This window comes from Alosa alosa, chromosome 1 (assembly GCF_017589495.1).
Source record: "Alosa alosa isolate M-15738 ecotype Scorff River chromosome 1, AALO_Geno_1.1, whole genome shotgun sequence".
NCBI classification, from domain to species: Eukaryota; Metazoa; Chordata; class Actinopteri; order Clupeiformes; family Clupeidae; genus Alosa; species Alosa alosa.
In genome coordinates, this window is record NC_063189.1 from 42,751,947 (window position 1) to 42,766,267 (window position 14,321).

The 14,321-nt window shown below is 43.6% G+C and overlaps 1 protein-coding gene across 4 annotated transcripts in view; it reads right to left on the minus strand.

The window, feature by feature from the left end:
- Positions 1-215: 215 nt before the first annotated feature.
- The window catches only part of LOC125304380, a 53,395-nt gene continuing 39,289 nt past the window's right edge, over positions 216-14,321 (minus strand). For 2 of the 4 annotated variants that reach the window (XM_048258604.1, XM_048258616.1), the window contains exons 45-47: positions 12,876-12,927; positions 12,337-12,751; positions 216-3,779 (exon numbers count right to left, since the gene is read on the minus strand). In XM_048258604.1, the coding sequence (XP_048114561.1) occupies positions 1,995-3,779; positions 12,337-12,751; positions 12,876-12,927 (2,252 nt within the window). In that variant the 3' untranslated portion in view covers positions 216-1,994. Of the gene's footprint in view, positions 3,780-5,080; positions 8,940-12,336; positions 12,752-12,875; positions 12,928-14,321 lie in introns of those variants that run through there. The other 2 variants (XR_007195232.1, XM_048258623.1) reach the window with 2 other exon arrangements.

Here is a 14,321-nt window from a genome sequence, read left to right on the forward strand (position 1 = left end):
CATATCTATGCGATCACGGGTTCGCGAGAAATTCCAACGAGAGTAATGGGTGCGCAGGTGAACGCAGAGAAGTATAGACTGTAAATATGATTTTTTTTGTATTTTCATACTTGATCGTACAGACAAGTGCGTAGTCTCTTTGGAAAGCCCCACTTCTTCTCTGTCATGCAATAAAGGTTTCATCTCGCTGCGATGAACAGTCGCGGAGCAATGTAATAGAGAAGAAAGGGTGTGTTTTTTGACGCACTTTGCGTCAATCGGGTTCTAAGGGTTAAAAGGGGCAGAGGTCTTCTCAAAACATACGGACTGCTCTTCACCTGTATGACCAGCTGTACCCTTAGAAGTAGCATACACATTAGACACAGATTCCTGTATAAATTCAGTGAGAAGGTTCATCTGCAGACGAGGCCCAGTCTCAACTCTCAGGTCCGACAATGGAACCAACTTTGTTGGAGCCAGCCGTGAGCTCAAGGAATGTCTGACTACTCTGAATCATGGTAAAATTCAAAGAGCCTTTCTTCAGGATGGCATAGAATGGAGATTCAACACCCCATCAGCTTTCCATCAAGGTGGTGTTTGGGAGCGCCTGATTCGCTCAGTGAAGAGTGTTCTTACCTCAGTCCTTAAACAGCAGACCCTGGACGATGAAGGACTTTTGCGAGGTTGAAGCAATATTGAATGATAGACCTATTACAAAGGCCTCAGATGATTCAAATGACCTGGAAACCTTGACGCCAAATCACATTCTGTTGTTGAAGAGCAAACCAATTATGCCACCAGGACTGTTTAACAGAAATGATCTGTATGTCAGAAAAAGATGGAAGCAGATACAGTATATGGCGGAACTCTTCTGGAAGAGGTGGATTTCTGAGTACCTGCCATTGATGCAACAAAGACAAAAATGGACAGTACGAAGAAGAAACCTCATACCTGGAGATGTTGTTCTTGTGGCAGATGCTACAGCTCCAAGAGGATCTTGGATGATGGGGAAAGTTTTAGATGTCAGATCGGATGTGAATGGATGTGTGCGCTCTGTCCGCCTCCAAACGAAGACCAGCATCCTGGAGAGGCCTGTGACGAAGCTGTGCCTGCTTCTGGAGGCAACACGGCAAAAATGACGCACGTCTTGGACACGCGCAAATGTGACGCAGGACCATACCAGAGCCTTAAGTGATTTCCATGCCTAATATCTGATTTCTTTTTTCAAAAACTTTTTTTTGGCCTAAAACGTCAACCACCCATGTACACAGTTGGATTTTGACACATATTGAATGTGCTACATATTATGATTGTGATCTAAACTGTCAAATATTTTATCATTGTGTACATTTTTGTCCAGAGAACAAGTAAACTTTCAGAACGCAAATGCCATAGAGGAGAGCTGGCCATGAATTAACTGGTCACAGTAAATCAAGAAGGGGGAAAGTCTAAATAAAACAGCTATTATGAAACACATAGATTTATTGCAAATACCAGAATATAGCAAACAAAAACAACAAAAACAAGCATAATTCCACTGTTATACAAGAAGGACAAACCTAATCATTTACTTAAAAATGCAGAATATAAAATGATTTTCGATGCTGTGCTGACTTCATCACTTCTTCAGACAGACATTCGGCTTTAATGAATAAAATGCGTCCACCCACCACTCTTTGTTGAGAGAATGAGCTTATTTCTTTCATTAATAATTAATGTAATGAGGTCCTGAGTTATGTTGCAGGGGAGTCCCTTATAAAGTGCATTCTGGATTGTTACCTATTAAGTATAATGTAAATTCTGACACATGAAGGATAGTTGGTTGACACACATTTCATAATTTAAAAAGGCACTTATCAAAATACTTTCCCAATACACCACCAGGGAATTATAAGGTTTTTGGATATCACCTATCAAAGCAGCATCTACAAATGTAATATCTATTAATACACCACTGACAAAACTATGACAAACTTTACCTGAAAGTATAAAATAGTGTAGTCTTCAAGAGGTTATTATATATCGAGGCCATCCTGACGAATGGATCGTGTATGAGTGCTAAGTTCAGGCTTTTTCCCGTTTCCCTCTCTTTTCCTCTCCCTGTTCTCTCGTTCACTGAGACTCCCTAAACTCTCTTTCACTCTCTTTATTTTGCTGCTGTCCCATTCTGCCACTTCCTTCTGTTTCTCAGCAGAGTTGTCCTGCCTACTTCCCCTCCTCTCCTCACCTCCTCTACTCTCCCTGTCATGCTCCAGTCTGCTTCCTCTGTTCTGCTCATTCCGCTCCTTTGCACTCCTTCCTCTTAAGCTGGTGTGGCTCCTCCCCTCTACCCCTCCTCTCTCACTCCCATATTCCTGTCTGCTACCTCTCCTCTCCCCTTCCCTCTCTCTCCTCCTCCCGTAGTCCTCCTCCCCTCTCCCCACAAGGCTCTCCCTGCTCGTACCTCCTTCCTGCGTCCTCAGTCTTTCACCCCTGACCTCCCTCTCTCTGTCTCGTCTTTTTGCACTCTCCCTCTGTACTCCTCCTCTCTCCTCCTGTCCAGCTCCTTCCTGTTTGGGCTTGGTGACCGCTTGCCCACCTTCTTTGAGTTCTACATCAGTTCTACTTCCCCTTCGGCTCCCTCTCTCCTCATCTTCCTCCACTCTCCTACTCCTGGTAGTCTGTCTCTCTGTCTCCCTTTTGCTATCCCTCGTTCCCTTTTCAGACCTGGCCTTGCCCTTCTTAGTCTCGTCTTCTTGTTTCATCACTGCTGCCTTGTCCTGGGTTGCTCTCTTAGTCACGCTCATCTCGCTTGCACTGCTCTGTACAGACCTTTTACACTCTCTCTCCTCTCGTTCACTTCTGTTGTGTTTGTCAAACGGATACATTTTTCTTTCTGGCCTCTCTTTTGCTTTTTCCATCACACTGTCCTTGTCTTTCTCAGACTCCCCCTTTTCACTCTTTCCATCCCTCTCTTTTTTGTTGCTCTTGGTCGCGACACCCTTCTCTGTATCTTTCTTTGGAGCCTCGCCAATCAGCTTAATCTTTGATTTCTCCATTTTTTTTCCTTCTTGCATTTCTTCTTTCTGTTCTTTAACTCGTTTCTCCAAGTCCCCACCTTCACTCTTCACACTCTTTCTGTCCTCCTCAATCTCACTCTTCTTCTCAATCATCCCTTCCTTCTTCTTCTCATTTTCATTCTTCTTCTCTTTCTCGCTCTTTGTCTCCTTTTCTTTTCCCTTGTCATTCATTTCCTCCTTCTCCATCTCTCCCCTCTTGCTCGGCTCCTCCAGGACCTTCTTGTCCAACTTCTCCTCCAGCTGGTCCAGCTCCTGCTCCAGTTGGGCCAGTTTCACTGGGTCTGACTCCAGGTCATCCTCATCCTCCTCTTCCTCCTCCTCCACGTACTCCTCCAACTCGATACCATACATGGTCTTCTGCAGCTGACATTTGACCTTATTGAGCTCCAGCAAGCCATCCTGCAGCTCCTTGCACACCTCACGGATCTGAGTGGCGAACTTGGTCTTGGCGCCCTTGTGCAGCTCGTGCGAGTCCTTGGCGAGGAAGAAGACGTCGAGGGCAAGGAAGAGCGCCGACATGACCCCCGTGGTGATGCTGACGGCCTGAGCGGCCTTGGCAGCTCCTCCGGCAACACCGAGCACCTGCACGGTGCTGATGAGCTGGTCGGTGTTGATCATGAGAGCCTTTCCAGCACGGCCGCCTTCTTTCATCACGTGTTTGATGTTGTGATGCATGTGCTTCTGGGCCACGCTCTCCGAGTACTTCTGGAAGTTCCAATCCTCCAGTGTGTTCATTCCTTCCTGCAGGCACGGGGAAGTGGAATAAAGAGAAATTCACTTTGGATTCACTCTCTGGATGATATTTGCCTCCAGTTAATTCAGTCACATGAAATTAAGTTCCCTCACATGAAATTAAGAAGTTTGCTCCAGAACGATTAAAAGATCGGGGTTGTGCCTAAGACTTTAAACCTAATTTTAGTGGACACTACTCACTTCCACTCCATTACAGAGTGAACCCTGTCTCGTAGTGGCACTCGCGGCTGCAGAGAAGGAGGTAGGTATGATGCTGCAACAAACTTTGGGATATCCTTGACAGAAAAGGAAACTGACTAGAGGGACATTTTCATTCAAGTAACGAACACAATAAATATGAAAAGAATAAAAACAATAAATCAAATGTTTTAGACAAAGTCCTTTTAGGCAAGTCCCTCCACTCGGCGACCATACTGCAATGCTTTTCGGGCACTTATCGGGCATCAATTTTGGGTACTACTACGCGTGCGCAATGCTTCACGAATCACGACACACCAAATTCGCTCCAGCTGGGAGATCACGATTGGCACGATGTATTCACATGTCAACTTTTGGTGGCGGAAGGGGGGGAATATGTGTAGACGACTGCCATGTTTGCGTTACGAACTAACCCCATACATTTCTATGGGAGATTCTTTGAGTCTCTGTTTTAGATATCCTAGAAAATACAGGATGACCTCCCTCTGTACTTTTTCTCTTTATGTGTGCGTTGGTGCTCATGTCATGTTTTATTTCCATTAACTTTTAAATTCACGTTAATATGTATACCTACACATGGTTTGTAAAGTCACCTTATAATTAGTCACCCAAATTCACTGCTAATATGTAAATCATACATTATCTAATTAACACAAATATTGCCATGTGGCCTAAAAAACTACTGACAGGTTGAGTTAAGGTGCTGTACGGACACATATAAACTGTTGCACAAGCTTTCCTACTGAGCATCCTATACTGAGCAGACTCGCTTTTTAGGGCATTATAGCCCCTGTCCCTACCCACTTCTGGTCCCAGTGAATTGGTTTTCAATGGCACCTAATGTGATGGATCCCCACATGTACGCACGGAAGTGGTTAGAGATTGCATGTAGTGGAAATTACAGTTATGAATACCGAATTTGGAACATATTGTAATGTTTTACCATTGTAAAGTAGAAATATTTTTTATTATTGCTTTATTGTTGTGTAAACATTTGTCCAGCTCACTTTGCTGGACATTCAGTAGTATTAAATTAAATTAAATTTAGCAATAAAAGGGAAAGCCGAAATAACACTATTTCACAATAAAACTATGGAAAGAATAGCAATTTATTAGAAATACCAAAAGGAACCCATATATTGTAACAGTTTGTATGGCAGTGGCATGAAACACCAGAGATGTTTGGCACTTTACATCGAAAAGATCAACAACACATAACAAAGAAATAATTAATTAAAAACAAAATAAACATGAGCGAACAACTATGAGCGCAAAAACAATTTCACACTTACATACAACAAAAATAAAAATAAAAATAATCAGTAGTCATTTTCTTAGAAAAATGGAGAATTTAACAACGGACACTCTGTGCTGTGCTGTGCTGACTTCACCACTTCTTTCGACAAACATTTGATGGCTATAATGGATTGAATGCATCCACCCACCACTCTGCACAGTGCTGAGGGGATGAGCTCCTCTCCTCTCCATAGAGATATGGAGACATACAGAGGTCCTGAGTTATGCTGCAGGGGAGATGCTAATAAAGTGCATTCTGGATCTTATCTTACGAGATACCAAGTACATTAAAATGTATTTCACACCTGAAGGATAGTTGGTTAAAATACATTTCACATTTAAGGCACAAAAACCTTTCCTAACACCACCAGAGAATTATAGCGTTACTGAATATTATTATCAACTGAAAAAACTATGATAAACATTTCTACACTAGTTGTATAGCCATGTGTGGGCATCAGTGGGTGGGTAACTGTCTGCCACCCACTTGGACAGTCACCATATCAGTCACCATATATCATATTCTTTTTGTATATCTCAAATATATCAATAGTTTATGTTCCCACAACTACCCAAATGCATGTGCCACTGTCTGCATAGCAAGATCCTAAAGTGCTGATAAACTGCTGTCTGTGTAATTTTGTGCAAGCTAGTTGGTAAAGTTTACTAGCTACAGTAGAATAACAACGCTCTCCATTCAATATTTTTAAGAGAACACATTAATACTCTCAGGCCGCTGGAACAATTTGTGTTACTCGTTCAAAAGACAGCTAACCAAATCATTGTATTATGACAAGATTATTTCACAGTAGAGGGTAACATGCATTTGGATTTTTAGTAACAGAGTGGTTAGCCCACAGATGTCACCCATCCTAGCAGAAGTTAGGCCAGTGACCAAGAAGTAGTGCTGGGCGATCTATCGAATTAATTAAATTAATCTGAATTACGGTAATGTTTTTGATCGATGTGAAAAATGGCAAAATCAGAAAATCAACATTTTCCCCAGCTGTCTTTTAAACACCAAGCTACTTTAACTTGTTCTGTGGCTTTGGCAATAGTAGGCGATACTGTTTTATTGTTCGCGTTGGCTACTTGTGTCAGATAACAAATCTGTGTGCAAGTATAGTAAAGCTTTTGTAACTATCTGCAAGCTGTGTTGTGTAGACACACAGTCCTGCACCAAACTCTAATTCACAATCTTGGGAAAAGGAGGTGGGTGTGCTAGCAAGGAGGCTTATTGCTAGCATGTTTATTAATGGGCCAGAAGATTTAAAGGTTTAAACTCACTGTAAAGTATCGTTACATACATTACATGTATAATTCATATGGTAAACATCGGCCTATGTAATTAAAACCGGCATGATCACAAAACACAAGTGGAAACAATGCAATTATGTGATTGCAAAAATACTACATAGTGGTTATGTATACAGGTCAATTAGAGGAAATTTAATTTGCCCACCTAGTTTCATATATGTCCACCCGCCAGCAAATTTCTGGCCATCTCAACTGTTCTACACTTTAAGGGTCAGTTTAGCACACATGGATTAAGCAAGCTTTTTTTAGTAGCCTCGTTGACACCAAACAGCACATCTCAATTTAGAATGAGAGTGGGTCTGGAAAGACTTCCTGGACTTATGACTTCCAAGGGCTTAACCAGCAGTGACATTAAACTTAAATTGGTGCATTAAGCTCTTAAATCGTTTCAAAAGTGCAACAATCACATCTTTCTTGTCAACAAAGGTTTTAAATGCAGTTGTTTTAGTCCATATTGGTTTAACCCTGTCGCCATTCGTTCCATTCGTGTCGTGTCTGCTGCAACAATGTTAAAAAAAAATAGACCAGCCTTCTAAAATGCTTTTTACATGAACAGAATGCTTCAGTTATGCTCCTGGTGTAGCTTCCCTGTTATACAGGTTATATATTGAGGCCATCTTGACGAATGGAGCGTGTACGAGAGATTTTTTCTCCAGGTCCCTCTCTTGTCTGCTCCCTGGCCTCTCCTTCAATTTTGCTGCCGTCCCATGATGCCCTTCCCCCGTGTTTCTCAGCAGAGTTGTCCTGCCTACTTCCCCTCCTCTCCTCACCTCCTCTACTCTCCCTGTCATGCTCCAGTCTGCTTCCTCTGTTCTGCTCATTCTGCTCCTTTGCACTCCTTCCTCTTAAGCTGGTGTGGCTCCTCCCCTCTACCCCTCCTCTCTCACTCCCATATTCCTGTCTGCTACCTCTCCTCTCCCCTTCCCTCTCTCTCCTCCTCCCGTAGTCCTCCTCCCCTCTCCCCACAAGGCTCTCCCTGCTCGTACCTCCTTCCTGCGTGCTCAGTCTTTCACCCCTGACCTCCCTCTCTCTGTCTCGTCTTTTTGCACTCTCCCTCTGTACTCCTCCTCTCTCCTCCCGTCCAGCTCCTTCCTGTTTGGGCTTGGTGACCGCTTGCCCACCTTCTTTGAGTTCTACATCAGTTCTACTTCCCCTTCGGCTCCCTCTCTCCTCATCTTCCTCCACTCTCCTACTCCTGGTAGTCTGTCTCTCTGTCTCCCTTTTGCTATCCCTCGTTCCCTTTTCAGACCTGGCCTTGCCCTTCTTAGTCTCGTCTTCTTGTTTCATCACTGCTGCCTTGTCCTGGGTTGCTCTCTTAGTCACGCTCATCTCGCTTGCACTGCTCTGTACAGACCTTACACTCTCTCTCTCCTCTCGTTCACTTCTGTTGTGTTTGTCAAACGGATACATTTTTCTTTCTGGCCTCTCTTTTGCTTTTTCCATCACACTGTCCTTGTCTTTCTCAGACTCCCCCTTTTCACTCTTTCCATCCCTCTCTCCTGTGTCACTCTTGGTCGAGGCACCCTTCTCCATATCTCTCTTTGGAGTCTCATCAGTCAGCTCCGCCTCTGTTTTCTCCACTTTCTTTTCTCCATGCACTTCTTCCTTCTTTTCTTTCACTTGTTTCTCCAAGTCCCCATATTCACTCTTAACACTCCTTTTGTCCTCCTCCATGAGCTCACTTTCAGTCATCCCTTCCTTCATCTCACTTTCATTCTTCTCTTTCTCGCTCTTTGTCTCCTTCCCTCTTCTCTTCTTGCTTTTTCCCTCCTTCTCCGTCTCTGTGCTTATGCTCGGCTCCTCCAGGACCCTCTTGTCCAGCTCCTCCTCCAGCTGGTCCAGCTCCTCTTCCAGTTGGGCCAGTTTCACTGGGTCTGACTCCAGGTCGTCATCATCCTCCTCTTCCTCGTCCTCCTCCTCATATGCCTCCACCTCGATCCCGTCCATGGTTTTCTGCAGCTGGCACTTGACTTTGTTCAGCTCCAGCAGGCCACTCTGCAGCTCCTTGCATACATCGCGGATCTTGCTAGCGAACTTGGTCTTGGCGCCCTTGCGCAGCTCGTGCGAGTACTTGGCAAGGAAGAAGATGTCGACGGCAAGGAAGAGCGCCGACATGACCCCTGTGGTGACGCTGATGGCCCGAGCGGCCTTGGCAGCTCCTCCGGCAACACTAAGCACCTGCACGGTGCTGATGAGCCTGTCTGTGTTGATCATGAGAGCCTTTCCAGCACGGCCGCCCTCTTTCATCACGTGTTTGATGTTGCGGGTCATGTGCTTCTTGGCCACGCTGTCTGCGTACTTCTGGAAGTCCCATTCATCCAGTGTGTTCATTCCTTCCTGCAGGCACGGGCAAGTGGTGAGTGAGGGACATGAATAGGTAAGTGTGTGTAGTTAAGGCCCAAAATCTGAACTTCAAGCTGAGCGGATCTCTTCAAGCACAAGGGCGGACGAACGAGAAGCGGCAAGAGTGAAAAGAACAGGAGAGGGTAACATAGATTTGGACTTTTAGTAACAGCGTGGCCAGCCCACAGATTGCCCATCCCATCCCTGTTCACACCATGAACGGTAATGGTCAAAAAAGTATCGCTACGATCGTAAAGTATCGACAACATCCACACATAAACTGTAACGATAATGACATGAAGAACAATATTTTTCGGGATCACTTTCAGAGCGATTTTAAGAATGATAAAAAGCTGACAGCCAATAAGAATCCATCAAATTTTAGATATCTAATTCATCAACAGGAGGACACTTATCCAACTTATCCTTGGTCAGTGTGGATGCTTTTGTCATTATAGTCACAGTTATCTTTATAGTTATCGTTCCTGATGTGAACGGCCCCTAAGTTGGAAAATCAAGATTTTCCTCAGCTGTCACTTAAACACCAGCGGCAACAATTGTATCGACTTTCCATCAGTTTAAAAGTCGCTGTTTTTCCAACTGGCAGCTTCCTTGCCAAGTACTGTTTAGTGGCGACTTACAAAGCTGCGCACATTATGCAGAAACACCATGCATACATAATATAAATTTCTGCTTGCAATGCTGTAGCCTAGGCCATGTCATTAGCAATGCAATGTCATTGAGTTTAAATCGAAGAACACACTTAATCAAGGGGTTTTAACTAGCCTATTGATTAACAGCTGAAGGGAGCAGCATAAGCCAAGATCCCATCCAACTTTGAAGTAAACTTTAAATTTTGTAATATTACAACACGGGCCATTCACTTAAGGCAGGTCTATGTTCTCCCAGACAGTGCTGTGTTGCTGATTCTCCCTGTGCAGTTACAAATAAGTCTTATTAATCAGGTATATTGGTGAGTGAAATCTATCATTAGGCTGTATATATTTGTATGTGTCCCATTAACATTAAACTATGACATGTCATTTATAAACATTACATCAGTTAATTAATACACGGGTTGGCGTCATATTGTGGTCAGTGGACCTTTCTTAGCCTATCTGTGGTACTGACCTTTCTTGGCCTGCTGGTTGTAAATACTTAAATTGGTAGCCTGTGTTCCCCTAAGGCTGATATGACCCATAGTTTGAATTATGGGTGGTTTTGGGAAGGGTCTGACCCCCTGATTAGGACCTGGACCCCCGTAAAAGAGATAAAAACAACAGTCCGGGGGGATTGCATTAATCAATATTCTTAACTGCCTTTGAATTACACTACGGCAATCAGGGGGATTGACTGTGCATATTAAAACTGATATGACCTATTTGACACATACAGCCCTAGTTACTGGGGGACAGTGTAGCCTACAATTTTAAAAAGAATCATCTACCACGCTGGAAAAAATATATCGATATTTAATTTGCCCAGTCCTACATAGAAGGAACGCTAGTCCAAAATAATCATTAGGCTATGCTATAATTTTCCAAACAAATTGTATGCATTATTGTAAGCTTGCTTGGCTACAAGTTGGGTACCAATTGGATTGTTATCATTATCATAGTTAACCCTTTCTAGCATGTGTGCGTGTGTGTGTGCGTGGATGATAGTCAATAGCATGAAACTCATTCCTACCGTGTGTGCATTCCTTCCTGCAAGCACGGGGAAGAGGTGAGTGAAGGACATGAATAGGTAAGTGTGAAGGACATGAATAGGCGCATAATCTGAACTTCAAGCTGAGCGAGTCGCTCTTCAAGCACAAGAGAAGATGTAAGAGGCAGCAAGAGTGAAACGAACAGGAGGAGGGGTAAATACATTTGGATTTTTAGTAACAGAGTGGCCAGCCCACAGATGACACCCATCCTAGCAGCAATTAGGATAGTGACCAAGAAGGTAGGGTAGTCCTAAGTAATAATTAGGCTACATTATACATTATTGTATAAGCTTACAATATCATAGCTAACCCTTTTGTAGGGCCAAATGTGTGTGTGTGCGCAAAAACTACAGTAGTCAATAGCATGTGTTTCTGGAAGTCTCAACCCTCTGCAGTTGTAAACGCTGCAAAGGCTCACAGACATATTGAAGAGCTCTTTCATAGTCTACACATTGTATGCAGACGTTGTGCTCCAGTCAGAAACGCACATCACATGGCACTTGTACTTGTATTGCGTTACAATGATTTGGACAAAACATTGTGCTATGTTAGTATGCGTGAAACCCTTCCAGAGAAGCTTGATGTGTTCATGTTCACATAGCTTGTGTAGACCATGAAACAGACAGAAGTGTTAGCAGAAGCAGTTTAGGCAAAAAAAAATCTTCAAGAATCTTCAAGATGCTATTCAAGCACAAGAGTTAAAAGAGCCGAAGGAGGGGGCAGATGCCTTTGGATTTTAAGAGTGGCCAGCCCACAGACAATCCCCACCCTAGCATCAAAGCAATGGTGTGGCAAAACCATACAGCAAATAATATTAGGATAGTGAGCTAGAAAGTTAGTCCTTAACAATCATAATGGTATGTTAGCTACACTACCAGTGAAAAGTTTGAATACACCTTCTCATTAATGGGTCTTTTTTCTTTTAAATTGTAGAATGAACAAAACTGAAAGCTTAAAACTATGACATACTGTAACACACATAGGTATATGCAGTAAGCAAATAGTAGGCTCTTCGAAGCAGGCAACTTTTGCTGTGATGACCGCATTTCACACTCCTGGCATTCTCTCAACCACCTCAAGTTGACATTGGGAATGGTTTTCCAACAGTCCTGAAGGAATTAAGCACCTGTTAGCTGCTTTTTGTTCACTTCTGTTAATGGAGAGGTATTCTAGATTACCATCTCATGAAGCTGGTTATGATGATGTCAATAGTGTGCAAAGCAGTCATGAAGGCAAAAGGGGGCTACTTTGAGGAATCTAATTTATGAAACACGTTTTTTTTTTCTGTTAGAAAACGAATGTTTCATATTAGTTTCTCCAAAATAGCCTCTGGATTATGGTATCTTTGTTTCTCTTAATTTCCTGCCTTGATTTGAAATCTCCGATCACAGAAAATTATGGGCGTACTTACACTAGGTACAGTTCAGTTGTACTGTACCAGAGCATGATTTGACACCGTGCCTGGGTATGGTACGGAGCGATCACACTAGTCAAACAAACTGGACTTTAGGGGTCAAGAGTACTTGGGCCCAGTACGCATGGCATAGTATGAGTATGAGTATGCCCTAAGGAGAGGTTCAATATTCTCCAGTTCTCTAGAAATGCTACAGCTGACCCTCACTGCCAGGGTGTGACTGTAGCCTTCATTCTCTCAGCTCCCTCCTCCACAACCAACCAGCTCACCTGCACAAACTCCAAGCACTCCCTGATGTCCTTGATCTCGTCCTGGTAGTTCTGGATCATCTGCTCCACCTTCTTGCGGTCCATCTTGGCGTGCACGGTGTCTGTGATGTTGGCCGTCGCCGAGGTGATGCTGCCAGCAGTGGCCACACTGATGCCCACGGCGGTGACGATGATGGAGGCGCCGAAGGTGAATGGCGCCAGGATAAGGCCCGTGATGGTGGCCACGCTGCCCGCAACGCTGGCCACGCCGCCTCCCACGGCCGCCGACACCGTCTTCTTATGGAACTGGTCCACGGCGTCGGCCTGCGCCAGCAACTCCAGGATGTACTGCTGCAGCTTCGCCCCCCGCTGGTTGAAGAGGAGCACAAAGAGACGGGCTGCCATGAACACACGGTCAGCCACGGCCTCCACCGCCCTGATGAAGAGATTTTATATATATATATATATATATATATATATATAGAGAGAGAGAGAGAGATGTGAGCATAGCAGCAATGGAGCACAGTAAGGGAGGCAAGGCAAGACTCAGGTCTACTCACTCTTGTTCTTCATCTTCTTGAAAATTTGTTGTTTCATTCCACTGGGCCCAACCTGGTGTGATGATAACCAAACACAGCACTGTTACTTTCACAAACTCACCAATGGTAATCTTACCAACACCACATCCAGTAGTACATTGGTCTGTGTAGATCTGGGCTAGGGTCATTTGTTAATCTACTCTTTTGGGGCTAAGGGACACAAATGGTCAAAGCAAAATGCCAAGGCACACCAACTTGGTTACTAGTTATGATCGTCACAAACATTGTTATAGGCTATTACAACAAAGGGCTTCCTTCTCATATACCGACATTTCTTCCATACATTTGAGTGTTCATGAGCAAGGCAAGGCCAGTTATGAAATCATAACTCAATATGCTCATATGCTTAATGGTATAAGGTGCATTGGTGCATTTAAAAAAAGACCCCTCTTATTTCATGAGCCTTTACAAAAACTCTAGCCTGGGTGCCAGCCGAACTTAGCCCTGCCCACAACATTTGAGGTCGGGAAGTTCGGTCTGCCATTGCTCCTTTGTGGAGCAAATATGCTCGAACCAGAGCTGTTCGGACCAATCAAATCGGGCAAAAGACCAGAAAACAATGTTAAGGCATTTGTGGAGAAGAAGGATGGTTGGATCTCACGGTAAGCTATTTCATTGCTCTAATTGGTTAGGTCTATCCAATTGAGTGCAGAGTCATGGGGGCAGGGGGGGCTGTATCGGTTGAAACACGCCCCATAATTATGTCCCAATGGAGCAGTATCAGACTCATATTCTGACTAGAATTTGAGTATGACAACATCAGGCTACAAAAACACATTGGGCTCCTCCAAATTTCAATGCATCTCACTTTGCCTCATGTCACACCAGTTGAGAACCACTGATCTAGTAGTGTGGCAGGTTAAGTCCATATTCCAGAAAAATCGTTCACTTTGTGATACAAGCACCAAAATTGGCATAAATAGTCACTAGAACCTACTTTTTGAGAAAAGCCCATTAGCCACCTGAAAATCCAACATGGCGGCCATTTTTCAAGATGGCCGCCACATCAAATGTAAGAAAAAAGTTTTTGCTGTAGAACTTTAATGGCTGGGCGTTTTTACATGATCTAAGAATCAATTTGTATGTATTTTAACATAGCAAAATAAATGGTGCAAAGAAAGAAATCTATTTCATGGCTAGTTTCCAAGATGGCGGCCAGAAATAGTTGGATTACACCCAAAAAATTGTTTATCGAAGCTCACTCTCGAATATCGTTGATCCTCTTTCTCTCACAAATATCATTTATTCTCTCTCGAATATCGATCAAGGCCATACTTCTTTAAGTTGGGAAGACTGGTGTGAGAAGAGGCAGATGAAGATTCCACAGTTTCAATTCTGGGAGCTTGTGATGTCAATGCAATTGTTGATGTTCTCTTTGATCCGATCTTTCAGGGAAGTAAACTTCAC